The sequence below is a fragment of the Onychostoma macrolepis genome, chromosome 12 (assembly GCF_012432095.1).
Source record: "Onychostoma macrolepis isolate SWU-2019 chromosome 12, ASM1243209v1, whole genome shotgun sequence".
NCBI classification, from domain to species: Eukaryota; Metazoa; Chordata; class Actinopteri; order Cypriniformes; family Cyprinidae; genus Onychostoma; species Onychostoma macrolepis.
This window is the reverse complement of record NC_081166.1, coordinates 4,438,136-4,451,574: the sequence shown is the minus strand read 5'-3', so window position 1 is coordinate 4,451,574 and position 13,439 is coordinate 4,438,136. Positions and strand designations below refer to the sequence as shown.

At 38.9% G+C, this 13,439-nt stretch overlaps 1 protein-coding gene across 2 annotated transcripts; it reads right to left on the bottom strand.

Moving 5' to 3' along the window:
- Positions 1–4,509: 4,509 nt before the first annotated feature.
- On the bottom strand, positions 4,510–10,987 carry LOC131550511 (uncharacterized). 2 transcript variants are annotated; one of them, XM_058792619.1, is made up of 5 exons: positions 10,815–10,987; positions 5,878–5,961; positions 5,749–5,770; positions 5,607–5,659; positions 4,510–5,524 (listed from the first exon to the last, which is right to left on the bottom strand). In XM_058792619.1, the coding sequence occupies exons 4-5, from the start codon at positions 5,622–5,624 to the stop codon at positions 4,910–4,912; spliced, it is 633 nt and encodes a 210-aa protein (XP_058648602.1). In that variant the 5' UTR covers positions 5,625–5,659; positions 5,749–5,770; positions 5,878–5,961; positions 10,815–10,987; the 3' UTR covers positions 4,510–4,909. The 2 variants fall into 2 exon arrangements, with proteins under 2 accessions (XP_058648602.1, XP_058648603.1); XM_058792620.1 differs by lacking the exon at positions 5,878–5,961.
- Positions 10,988–13,439: the final 2,452 nt, after the last annotated feature.

Genomic DNA, 13,439 nt, shown 5'->3' with positions numbered 1-13,439 from the left:
ATATTCACACTGCCATCTAGACCTCCAAGGTTGTCTCTCATCTCAAATGATGCTACAAATTAAGGAACAAAACTCGTAGAGTCGTTTCCTCTCACCTCGGTGCTGTCTCTAACACATGAAGAAGAATCTTCAGGGAGTCAGGTATCAGTATAGTCATGAAAAGCCTGTGTCCAACATTGGCCATGTCTTTGCTTCCTCTAAAGATCAAAGTCACTGCATTGCTGATGGGTTTGTAGAGCTCATTACATGCTTCACTACATGAACCCACATCTATAAGTCAATCACCTGACCGCATTCTAGTCACCCAACTCTGCTCTGTCAAGCCCAGGGGCTGCCAGTCTTTCCGTGGTCATGGAGCCAAACGCTGAATTGTATTGCTTCAAGGTAATCCAATCAAAATGAGAGGGTACACCTTGATTGGAATTTGTTGCTGTTAGTTGAGATAATGAAAGGGGACCAAGCATCTCCGGCGAGGAGATAAAAATGCATTTTAGTGCCTACTTTAACAAGAAGAAAATGGAATTATTGATCTGTTCTGCCCCTGTGATTTCTGCTGTTGAGTATTTGAACAGTGATATTTATGCAGGCGGCCACAAAGATCCACTAGCTGTGCAAGGTTGGAGAGAGAAAGGAAAAAGCAAAAGACACAGCATAAATTGTCCCAGCTGCAGCTTATTCTGGCCAACAACTACTGAAGTAGACAGGTAAAGTCTGACCCTAAAAGGTCAATAATTCTAAAGAAATGTATCTGTTTACATTTTCTCCTGAAAAGCATGTGATTTGTAATCTGAAAGAAAATTACTCGATAACCAACCATATGCTTTTTATAGATGGTGTATTTACAACATTGACCAGAAGGACTATGGGGCAAACCAACCATACACTGATCCTATAGTGTGACAAACATGAGAATTGACCAGTCACTGTTTTTAAATGTCATTAGGAAGGGTTAAAAAAAGAAAAAAAGAAACCTGGGGTGTTGCTCTGCATCCTAAAGAAATTAGTCAGAATTGCAGTCCATCCAAAAGTAATGAATACAGATTAGTTCACAATCATGACTCAATCTTTCTTGCTATTTGCATTCCTCAAATAAAACTCAATATATTTTGCAACTATCCTTGGCAAATCCAGTTATTAGGTCAGTAAAAAGACTGTAGACGGGCTGTCTGAATCTGAGACTAGTAACCTACAACAGTGTTATTTGAATCTTGATCATTTTAATGCATCCCCCCCCCCCCCTATACACAGTATACTGTAACACTTTGGCAATACTTCTTTCCTCATGCCAATAAAATCACACTAACCTGAAGCTGAATTTGTGTGAGAAAGAAAGGGAAAGGAAAAGGGAAAAGGTTGATGCTCATTTGCTGACTGACCTCTCTGACAAGAGGAATATTAAACTGCATTTCATCTCTCAGCTTTAATAAGGCTCACTAAAGATGCTCAGAGCAAAGTCAGGGCAAGGTCAGAGTCACCTGATATGCTTGTTCAACAAAATCCACTTATCTCTCACCCATCACCATAAAGACCCCCGTCCTAAAGATATGCCAACCAGTGCCCTTAAACATTCAATTTTGGGACCTTCCAAAAACAAGATAAAGAACAGTTGTGCTAGTCTCCACACCATTTTAAATGTTGGGAGTCTGAATAGATTGATGCTACACATGAAGACATACAGTATTTAAAAAAAATAAAATTCCAATTTAACGTTCCCAGATTTAAGTCATCCGTTTATGGAGGTGGTACATAATTTGCCCTCTCTTCCAACACCAAAACCATACATTAGCTAATGTATGGCAGTTGCCTAGCCTGTGATATTTTCATGTTTCTCACATCTGCTACAGCAACACATGCTTAAGCACTAGACATGCAAGAGACATGTAGCTGAGGAACAGTCCGATTCAAGGCAGCACTACATCTACAGCAGTAAGTTGACATTTAAACAGATTAAACTCAAAATACCACTTCCATTACATGCAATTTATTGCTGCAGAAGTACTTGGATTTATACCACATAAAACTGACATTTGTCCACAGAACAAGAGCACATGGCAGTCCCTTAGCCCTTGACCGATGAAGAGTATAGTCCTGTAGCAAGGGAGCTTTGGGAAGGTCTGGAAGAGCCTAAAGCTTTCTGGCCATAGGTACTCGATAAGTGATGTTGAGTCACTAGACTGACCAGAGAAGGTACTTTGTAAAGCTCCTTGGACACTTGAGCCTAGAGATGAAGTCGTGGAACCCGAGGGGTGATGAACTGAAGCAGACAGACCAGGAGATATTTGGCTACTGCCTGCAGAGCCAGAAGCAGCCTGAGCTGAGAAGGTCCAAGACCTGTACCAAAGAGAGTTCCTCCGAGAACTAGATATAGAACTCTCGGCCACAGAATCCACAGAAGGGCTCAGGGCTGGCAGGAAGGAAGACACACTGGAAGTCTGAGCACTTTGAGGCAGGGGGGAGGGGGAGAAGAACTCCTGTGCCAGAGGCCTGAAACCATTTGCTCCAAGGTGAGGCCGAAGGCTGCCATTTTCAAAATGCCTCTGAGCCAGTCAAGGAGGATTCACTTGGAGAAGCCAGAGTGTATTGCCTGGACACAGAAGGGGCATACTGGTTAGAGGTACCTTGAAACTGGAAAGGTGCTCCAGTGAAGGTGCTTCCTGTCCGAGCAGGCACATAACTATTAGAACCCACCAGCTGAGTTCCAGCCCTGCTTTAGGAGCTTCATGAATATAGGCCAGAAGAGCTTGGATCACTTGTAGAACCATACTTGGCATATGCAGGGGACCCAGAGCTATACTGACTTGGCTGGCTGGCCAAGCCACTATATCTGCCACTTCCTTCTTGTGTGGCGAAGAATTGGCCAGGACTTGCTGCAGATGTAAGGGTTGAGAACTTACTCTGATGCCACTGTACCAGAGGTCTGAAAACCTTTTGACCACCTAGAGGAAGTCTGCCATGGAGATGATTGGCTTGGGGACAATGAGAGTCCACTTGGAGCAGCCCGACTATACACTTTTACATTCAAAGGGGCATACTGGCCAGAGATACCATGCAGCCTCAGAGATGAGCCATCAGTAGAGGTACTTCCTGTCTGTACAGGTGCATAGTGACTAGAGCCTGCCAGTTGAGTGCCAGCTCTGTTCTGTGAGCTTGACGTATACTGGCTGTAAGAGCCATGTCCACTGGTAGACTGACCAACACCTAGGGGTGAGGCAGCAAGCTCGGTATAGCCAGATGACTAGGGACTATACTGACTTGAGGTACTTGGAGACTGTATGGACAAGCCACTATATCTAGCACTCCCTTCCTGTGTAGAGGCAAACTGGCCAGGACTTACTGCTGAGGTAGAGAGCCTACTGGGAACCTTAAAGCCTCGAGATGGAGAGCCTTGAAAACCTTGGGTCTTAACTCTTTTAACGCCATTGACGAGATATCTCGTCAATTAAGAGACAACGCTTCCCCGCCATTGACGAGTTTTTACGGCAATCCGTGTTCTAGGTGTATTACGGTAAGGAAAGCCCTAGCGCATGTCCTGAATGAGTTACTGGACTTCCGGGTCTTTAGGGTGCAAATAGAAGACGTTTGGCATAAATGGAAGGATCAGAGAAAATGTAGATCATATATAGATCATAGCCTATGTAGATCATGCTTTGAGCATTTTGAATCTGATCGGGACGATGTAGTCAGTGAGAGAGATGCATTTACAGACACAGAAACATCTGTAGTTATAACCGATCCGTCGATCTAATAGGGCTGTGTGTGTGTGTGTGTGTGTGCGCTCTATCTATCTATCTATCTATCTATCTATCTATCTATCTATCTATCTGTCTGTCTGCATGTACAGTATATGTATGTATGTATGTACGTAGCCTGTGTGTGTATAATCATATGTATGTATATGTTTGTGTGTGTGTGTGCACGTGCATGTACAGTATATGTATGCATATGTATGTACGTAGCCTGTGTGTGTATAATCATATGTATGTATATGTTTGTGTGTGTGTGTGTGCACGTGTGTGTGTGTGTGCATGTACAGTATATGTATGCATATGTATGTACGTAGCCTGTGTGTGTATAATCATATGTATGTATATGTTTGTGTGTGTGTGTGCACGTGTGTGTGTGTGTGTGTGTGTGTGTGTGTGTGTGTGTGTGCGCATGTACAGTATATGTATGCATATGTATGTACGTAGCCTGTGTGTGTCTTCGTGTGTCTGTTCATTTAATGCAATTTAAATTATTCATATAATTATTTACAGGTGAAAGAATATGACATCTGAATGTGTTTTGCATGAAAATGCACTACTTTGATAAAAATGCATTTTTCTCAGTTTTTTGCCCAAAATGTTGTATTTTTGATGGTACCCACCTGCATTCAAATGGTCATAAAACATGAACACATGAAGATAGAATAAAATAGTTTTTTTGTTTAAAAGCAGAGACTTGGTTCTTTATTTTGATATATAATATGTTCTTATATTCATAGCAGAAAATATTCTGAGGGCCGTCAAAGTTAGGTGAAAAATCATCAAAAATGCTGGCGGTGGCTGACAACTTTTTTAAAAAACACTGGCGGTGAAATAGTTAATGATTGAAGGTTGCCACCTCTGAGATGACTGGCTTGGAGAGAGAACCTCTCAGCGTTGCTTGATGGTAGTGGCTGGAAATTTTTTGCACCAAAGGAAAAAGCTGGTCCTGGTACATATTGAGGGGAAGCTACCAGTTGAGTGCCATCCCTGCTCTGGAAGCTTGATGTCTACGGACTGTAAGAGCTTTTACCACTGGTAGCCTGACTAAAACCTAGGGGTGAAGTAACAAGCTTGGCATGAGGATCCAGAGGTATTCTGGCTTTCAGCATTTGGAGGCTGGGTGAGCAAACCACTTGTAGAAACAAGCTGGCTGGAACCTTCTGCTAGTTGTGGCCCAGAGCTGCCCTGATAAGTAGCAGTAAAGAGACAACGGGAACTTCCTGAGGATCCAGTGGAAGAAAGCTGAAGAGGCTCCTCCCAATTGAAGGCCAGAGCGGTCGAGAGCTCACTGTAAACATGTTTGAGGAGCTTTGCTCACTGGTGGGCAGGCCAGAAACATCAAAAGGTGATAAAGATTTAACAGAGTCAGGGGTAGACCGACTAGAGCTTTGAGACAGGATGGACAAGGAATTGGAGCGTCCACCTCGTACTGGTGTGGAAGCAAGTGGAGCAGAAACTCCTTGCAGTCCAGAGCCATCCTGAGGAGACCAGCTGTAGGAATCTTGTCTGACTACATTGTCTGAACCCAGGAGTTTAAGCAATGAAATGCTATCCAAGACACTTGGTGCACTGCGAGTATGAGACATAGGTTCATAGCTGCTGGAAAAGCCTCCTTTTACATACTGTCGTGAAGGGGAAAACCTAGGCTTGCAGGCATTCAGGCTTTTCCCAGGAACCGTATTAGGGGCCACTTCAACAGGAATGCTTCTAGTCACTGGAGCCTCCAACACAGAAGACTGGATTCCCCCAAGGGAGAAGTGCTTGTGGACAGGCCAATTCTGTTGAGGCTGAACAGTTTAAGAAAACCAACCTAGAAAACATAAGCACAGTGAATAAAGAATGCAGAATAAAGAAACTCACCTTCACCAGCAACAGCATGTTTCAAGAAAGTCAAAATAACCAAGTGGTGGGCCCTAGAGAGGAAGGAGAAAACAAATAAGTGATAAAACTCTGCATACTACATGTAACTGAGAAGTAGATTAAAGACTTAATTTTAACCAACCTTTTCCACCCCAGATCCAAAGCTGAAAAAAAAAAAACCATTAACAAAATTGTTGTTTTTGAAAAGAAACATTATTACACCAAACCACTACCACCAAAACAACTACAAATCTATGCATACACTACTAACCAGGCATTTGTCTTTTATAAGCCCATTTGTCCAATCAGCTGGCATGTCTAAGGCCTGCACCACAAAGCATGTTCTTGTGGCTACCTGAAAATGTGTGAGAATATACAGGTGCATCTCAATGAATTAGAATGTCGTGGAAAAGTTCATTTATTTCAGTAATTCAACTAAAATTGTGAAACTCGTGTATTAAATTCAGTGCACATAGAGTCTTTGGTTCTTTTAATTGTGATGATTTAGGCTCACATTTAACAAAAACCCACCATCTCAACAAATTAGAATACTTCATAAGACCAATAAAAAAAAGAAAAGAAAAAAAACATTTTTAGTGAATTGTTGGCCCTCTAGAAAGTATGTTCATTTACTGTATATGTACTCAATACTTGGTAGGGGCTCCTTTTGCTTTAATTACTGCCTCAATTCGGCGTGGCATGGAGGTGATCAGTTTGTGGCACTGCTGAGGTGGTATGGAAGCCCAGGTGTCTTTGACAGTGGCCTTCAGCTCATCTGCATTGTTGGGTCTGGTGTCTCTCATCTTCCTCTTGACAATACCCCATAGATTCTCCATGGGGTTCAGGTCAGGCGAGTTTGCTGGCCAATCGAGCACAGTAACACTATGGTCATTGAACCAGCTTTTGGTACCTTTGGCAGTGTGGGCAGGTGCCAAGTCCTGCTGGAAAATGAAATCAGCATCTCCATAGAGCTTGTCAGCAAAAGGAAGCATGAACTGCACTAAAATTTCCTGGTAGATGGCTTCGTTGACTGTGGACTTCAGAAAACACAGTGGACCAACACCAGCAGATGACATGGCAGCCCAAATCATCACAGACTGTGGAAACTTAACACTGGACTTCAAGCAACATGGATTCTGTGCCTCTCCACTCTTCCTTCAGACTCTGGGACCTTGATTTCCAAATGAAATGAAAAATTTACTTTCATCTGAAAAGAGGACTTTGGACCACTGAGCAACAGTCCAGTTCTTTTTCTTCACAGCCCAGGTAAGACGCTTATGACGTTGTCTCTGGTTCAGAAGTGGCTTGGTAGCCCTTTTCCTGAAGATGTCTAAGCGTGGTGACTCTTGATGCACTGACTCCAGCTTCAGTTCTCTCCTTGTGAAGCTCTCCCAAGTGTTTGAATCAGCTTTGCTTGACTGTATTCTCAAGCTTGCGGTCATCCCTGTTGCTCTTGCACCTTTTCCTACCCAAATTCTTCCTTTCAGTCAACTTTGCATTTAATATGCTTTGATACAGAACTCTGTAAACAGCCACACCTTTCAGTAATGACCCTCTGTGACTTACCCTCTTTGTGGAAGGTGCCAATGTTCGTCTTCTGGATGAAGAAAAATGAATTTTTTCACAACATTCTAATTCATTGAGATGCACCTGTATATAGTGATGTTTTGAAAGTCATTAGTGCAAGAGATTGCACACTTTGCAGAAAACATGCAAACCTTCACGATGTGTTCCCGCTCTTTAAGGAAGTTTGATGAAACTGTGTTTGTGTACCTGCAGTGATTATGCATGACTATGAAACAGTGATTGCCATGTTTCAGTTCATGCATCAAGGCATATTTGAGTGTGCTATTGTGGGGATATATGTGACCCTGGACCACAAAACCAGTCTTAAGTCGCTGGGGTATATTTGTAGCAATAGCCAAAAATACATTGTATGGGTCAAAATTATTGATTTTTCTTTCTTCAGACAAAAATCATTAGTACATTAAGTAAAGATCATGTTCCATGAAGATATTTTGTAAATTTCCTAATGTAAATATATCAAAACTTAATTTTTGATTAGTAATATGCATTGCTAAGGACTTAATTTGGACAACTTTAAAGGTGATTTTCTCAATATTTAGATTTTTTGAACCCTCAGATTCCAGATTTTCAAATAGTTGTCTCTCGGCCAAATATTGTCCTATCCTAACAAACCATACATCAATGGAAAGCTTATTTATTCAGCTTTCAGGTGAACTGTAAAAAAAAAAGGTACGGCTGCCAAACAAAAACCCTAAAATTACAATAAAATACCTTAATTGAAATAAAGTGCAAAAACAATCATTTTACAGAAAATTTCATTGAAGGTTTTACAGTAAAAAACTGTTATTTTAGAGATTTTTCTTGTTTCAATTACGATATTTTACTTATCATTTTACGGTTTTTGTTTGGCAGCCGTAGCTGCCAGTCATTTGACCGTTTTTTTACAGGACTTTTTTTACAGTGTAAAACCCTTATTTTACAGATTTTTCCTTGTTACAATTATGATATTTTACTTTTAATTTTACGGTTTTTGTTTGGCAACCGTATCTACCAGTCATTTGACTGTTTTTTTACAGTGTAAAACCCTTATTTTTACAGATTTTTCCTGGATTACTACAATGAAAGCACTAAATGTTCTACAGAGAAACACTGTTATTTTTACCAATTATTACAATCAAAAGCCTTCAATAAAGTGTAAAAGCATGCTCAAGATGGAAAATTCAGTTTTATTTAGAAGACAAAATACAAAGTCTGTACAGATGCCATAAGAAATTAAAACTTAAAAGAAATACAGCACAATTACATTTAAAATACTGTACTGGTGAAGAACATAGAACACTTTCATAAAAATGTTGAATTAAATATATTCAACTTAAGGACAAGTTCACTTCCAGAATAAATATTTCCTGATAATTTACTCACCCCATAATCAAGATGTTCATGTCTTTCTTTACTCAGTCAAAAGAAATTAAAGTTTTGAGAAATTAAATAATTTTTCTCCATATAGTGGACTTCAGTGGGAGTCAACTGGAATGTTTTCCTCAAAAACCTTAATTTCTTTTCGACAGAAAAAAGAAAGACATGAACATCTTGGATGACATGGGGGTGAATAAATTATCAGCAAATCTTCATTCTGGAATTGAACTAGTCCTTTTAAACTGAACAAAAATACTAAAATATATGTACAAGATTGTCAAGCAATTTTATTATTCAGATGTAAAATAACATTATCAATGAATTCTTCATAAACATTTCTTCAGAGCCCCCAGGAGGAATTGAATAGCTAAAAATTGCATTTCTATCTTATCAGTTAGGGTTACTCTCATGATGAGGTCATGAGTACATAACATAAGTCTTATATTAATCCACAAAAGTCTACTGACTCCTGTGGGCTCCATGTACAGTGGTGTCCAAAATGATTAAAACACTAGTATTTTCAGCAGCTAAAAAATGGTTTTAAGTCAGTTATTTCTATCTTTTGCTGTAGTTTTTCAGTAGGAAATATCAGTTTACATTTCCAAACATTCATTTTGCCATTAATTTTAATAATCCTGTGAGATTTTTGTTTGCACAAGGAGCCTGACAACAGCCAGTGCTGCTCACAGAGATCTGATCTGATCATCATCAGTCTGTCTGGAATCACATGAAGAAACAGAACAAACTGAGACAGACTAAATCCAGAAGAACTGTGGCAACGTCTCCAAGACGCTTTAAGAAACCTATCTGAAAAGTTACTTGAAAAACTAACCACAAGTGCACCTAGAGCAAAAGCTGCTTTAAACGCAAAGGATGGTCACACTAAATGTTGATTTAATTTAGTTATTAAAGTTAATTGATAAAGAAAATTTATTTATGGCATTATTTTTGACAACATCCTCATTTAACAGAATTTTTACACAAGTGCCTAAAACTTTTAGCTTTGCAGGTAGGTTTCTTGAAGCATCTTGGAGACGCTGCCACAGTTCTTCTGGATTTAGACGATGAGATCAGATCTCTGAGGAGCACTGGCTGTTGTCAGACTCCTTGTGCAAACAAAAATCTCAAAAAATTACAATTAAGGGCAAAATGAATGCTTGGAAATGTAAACTGATATTTCCTACTGACACTATACAGCAAAAGATAGAAATAACTGACTGAAAACCATTTTTTAACTGGTATAAAATAAATAGTGTTCTAATAATTTTGGGCACCACTGTAACTCTGGTAATATATGTAGAAAAACATATGTATTTTAATTCTACATATGTTAGTTAAAAACTAATAGCTATATTAGTGTAATAAGTAAAACCAAAATTTAGACAATTTTCAATTTAGACCCTAAAGAATCATATTAGCTTGTACAAAAATGGCATTATATGACCCCTTTAAAACTAGCTGACAGTACCCAGACAGCACACGTACGTCTGGCCGACGTCGGCCCAATATCGAAACGTCGGCCTCACTACCTGAAACATCTAATAAACATCGGCCAGGCGTAGGTCGATATAATTCGGTCAGTGCTCTGTTTTCCAGCTTATCAGTCGTCGGCCCCGAGTCGGTTCACGACCACAGGCCGATGCCGCGCTTTTTTCTGTTTGCGGCGAGCCCAGTTATTCGTCTCTTAGCAACCCACAGAGAGAAGCCACTCATCCCGGAGACATCTGGGTGGGCGATATGACCATATTTCACAATATAGTAAATTTTACTTCACAATAACAATATATCTTATATCACATGTATAAGATCAAAGTAGCAAATTACAAACAATAGGACTAATGCAATAGAACAAAGACCAGTTAAATACATTTTCTCTTTATTTTGTTGTTTGATTAAAATTATGACCGAATGCAGGTAACATTAGGCTAAATTATACTGTTGTCACTTTAAGAACCAAAAGCACAGATCCAGTATACGGACAGGTCACCGGGTTCCACCTGAATGTTTATCTTGACTCCAGACATTAGCGACTGTGTTTAAGTCAAGTGAATTTGGAGATGACTGTCTGTATTTGAGCATTCAAGCGAGGCGCGGTTTTCTGTGTAACATGGTCATATATCGCCCATCCCTAGCTAACAGTATTAGCTCATACTAAAGTAATACACATTAACTGGTAGGACATGATATGTAATCGCGATTAGCATCTCACTTCAATCTTGATGTAACTATAAAACATTAGGCTATACATTAATAAAAGGTACTTACCTTTTGCAGTTTGCTTGTCTGTTAGCTGCTGGTAGAAGTGTCCATATTCGCGTTTAATCGTTCTCAATCGTCATCCCACAACACAAACTCACTCAAAATATGAATTTAACACTCAGATAATACATATAAAAGCCATTACTAGAGGAGCGACCGCAGCAGACTGCAGAAGCCGGGCAGCAGCGGTACACTGACACTGCTGTGAAAGTGTACATTCAAATTTGACCGGGAAAACGGCGCGCTCGTTAGTCATTGGCCAGATTCCTGAGTGACAGTCAGCTTAACCAATCAGCTCAAAGCAACACAGAGCGACAGCAAATAGCGTTGCAACTATGGAAAAAAAAAAAGATTACAGTTAACTTAATTAAAATAACTTAATTAAAGATTACAAATATGTCTTTTTATTTGTTTATTTTTATTTGTAGGCTGTTAAATTTAATTAATTGATCAAATGGTGATTTCACATTGCATCTGTGCTATTCAGTGTTCACCACCTGTCATTTCCCTCTGATTTTAGGGTTTAGTTAGGTTTAGGGCCAGAGGGACTATGTTTTCAGACAGGATAAAAAAAAATATGCTGATTTAGGAACAGGTCTTACTTGGCAAAATCATGGTAGTCGTGTGTGTGTGTGTGTGTGTGTGTGTACCTGTTTTTCTATTCAGGTGGGGATTTAAACCTGAATACACACAGACTCATGGGGACTCGTGTCACGGTGGGGACCTAAATTGAGGTCCCCACGGGTAAACAAGCTAATAAATCACACAGAAAGTTTTTTGAAAATCTAAAAATGCAGAAAGTTTCCTGTAAGAGGTAGGTTTAGGTGTAGGGTTGGTGTAGGGTGATAGAATATGCGGTCTGTACAGTAGAAAAAGCATTACGCCTATGGAGAGTCCCCACAAGGATAGCAAACCAGATGTGTGTGTGTGTGTGTGTGTGTGTGTGTACGTTTGGCTACTTGTGCGGTTATACATGACCAATAAGCACCCTTTTGTATTTTAACAAATCCATGATCTTTCCTTTAGAAGCACCATTTGTACAACTACTGTATGGTATTTTCTGTATTTGGCCCTTCAGTGTTACACAGCCTGTTAATCCTCTGTCCACCATAACACTTATTAAAAATACTGCCTGCAAGTTAAAAAATTTGTCTACATACTTTTATTTAATAGCATATATACCGACTGCAGTAGGACTTTATAGCATTTGTGATATGAGACAAGTAAACTGAACTTCTCACCATGGAAAGTGACAATCTGTATTTTAGTTATTCAAAAGTAAAGACAATGTATAGGTTGCCCTAAGAGTGATGTTCCATCATGAACAGTGTGGTCCTTCCCACATAGCAAGCGATCTTGGCCCAAATGTGGCCTCAAACTGGCCTCCTGTCGGCAATGTACCCTTTCAGCCAGAGCTGGGCCATGTGTGGCAGTGATGGAATAATATTGCAATAAACATATTACAGATATTTTAATGAAGTGTAGTATTATTTAAATTTAATCTTTGAAATGGCAAGTCAAAACAGAATGAAACATATAATTTCAAAATTAAGCAAATAAATACATCAGTCAACTGCATTAAATTAAATTATATGTTATATATTATTCTTAATACAAATATCTAATTTTAGAATCTTTACACACACACACACACATATATATATATATATAGAGAGAGAGAGAGAGAGAGAGAGAGAACATTTAACTTATGCAATATTAATTTGGTTTTAACATGGGGCACATACATTTATTAATATGCTGTCATTCACTAGCATTAAATAAAATGATCATAAAAGTATTTTATTTTTATTCAAATCTTCGGTATCCATGTGATGCTTTGTGTGAGGAACAGATACAAATTCAAACCATTCATAAATGATATGTATCTCCTTCCTCTGTAGCTATAGTAACAGATTCAAAATTTGCCGTTAAGAAGTTTTATAAGAAGTTTTACGGCAGCGATATCAAACGCTCATTGGCTCTCGCCGGTTTCGTCACAGATTGCGACATGCCGTGTTTCCGGTGATGCGTGAGAAACGCGCGCTCAGTCAAGGAGTTGATCGGGAGAGTATTTTCAGCGTTTAACAACTTAAATTATGCCCTGCTCCTCGCACTAAACTATTATATTCCGTCAGAGAGGACCGCGACTGCAACGCATCGTCATTTGGACTACTGTACTGTGGTACTGCTTTTTACATTTCTGCAATAAATTCTTGTGATTACACGTCTGTCTGTTACATTTCTCTTATAACGTTAGACTGTACTTTATACACTCGCTGATTTTTTTTTCTTTATAAAAATATTTTTTTTTTAATGCAATACATTTTTTATTGCACGGTTACATGATTTGTGGATTTTAAGGCTGATTTTATATTCTATATAAAATTACAGAGTTTTAATGTAAAAATACACCTAAATATAAAACCAATAAGATTTACTTTAAAATTACAAAAAAGAACATTAAATTGCAAGAATGGACATAAAACTTTAATATAATGAACTACGTACATTTTTTAATTGCAGATTATTTTTGTAATTTTACGTAAATTTGTACATAATTTAAGAAAACTGAAAAAATACTGTATAAATAATCCAATAATGTTTTTGTATAAAAATGAGAATTACTGTAAT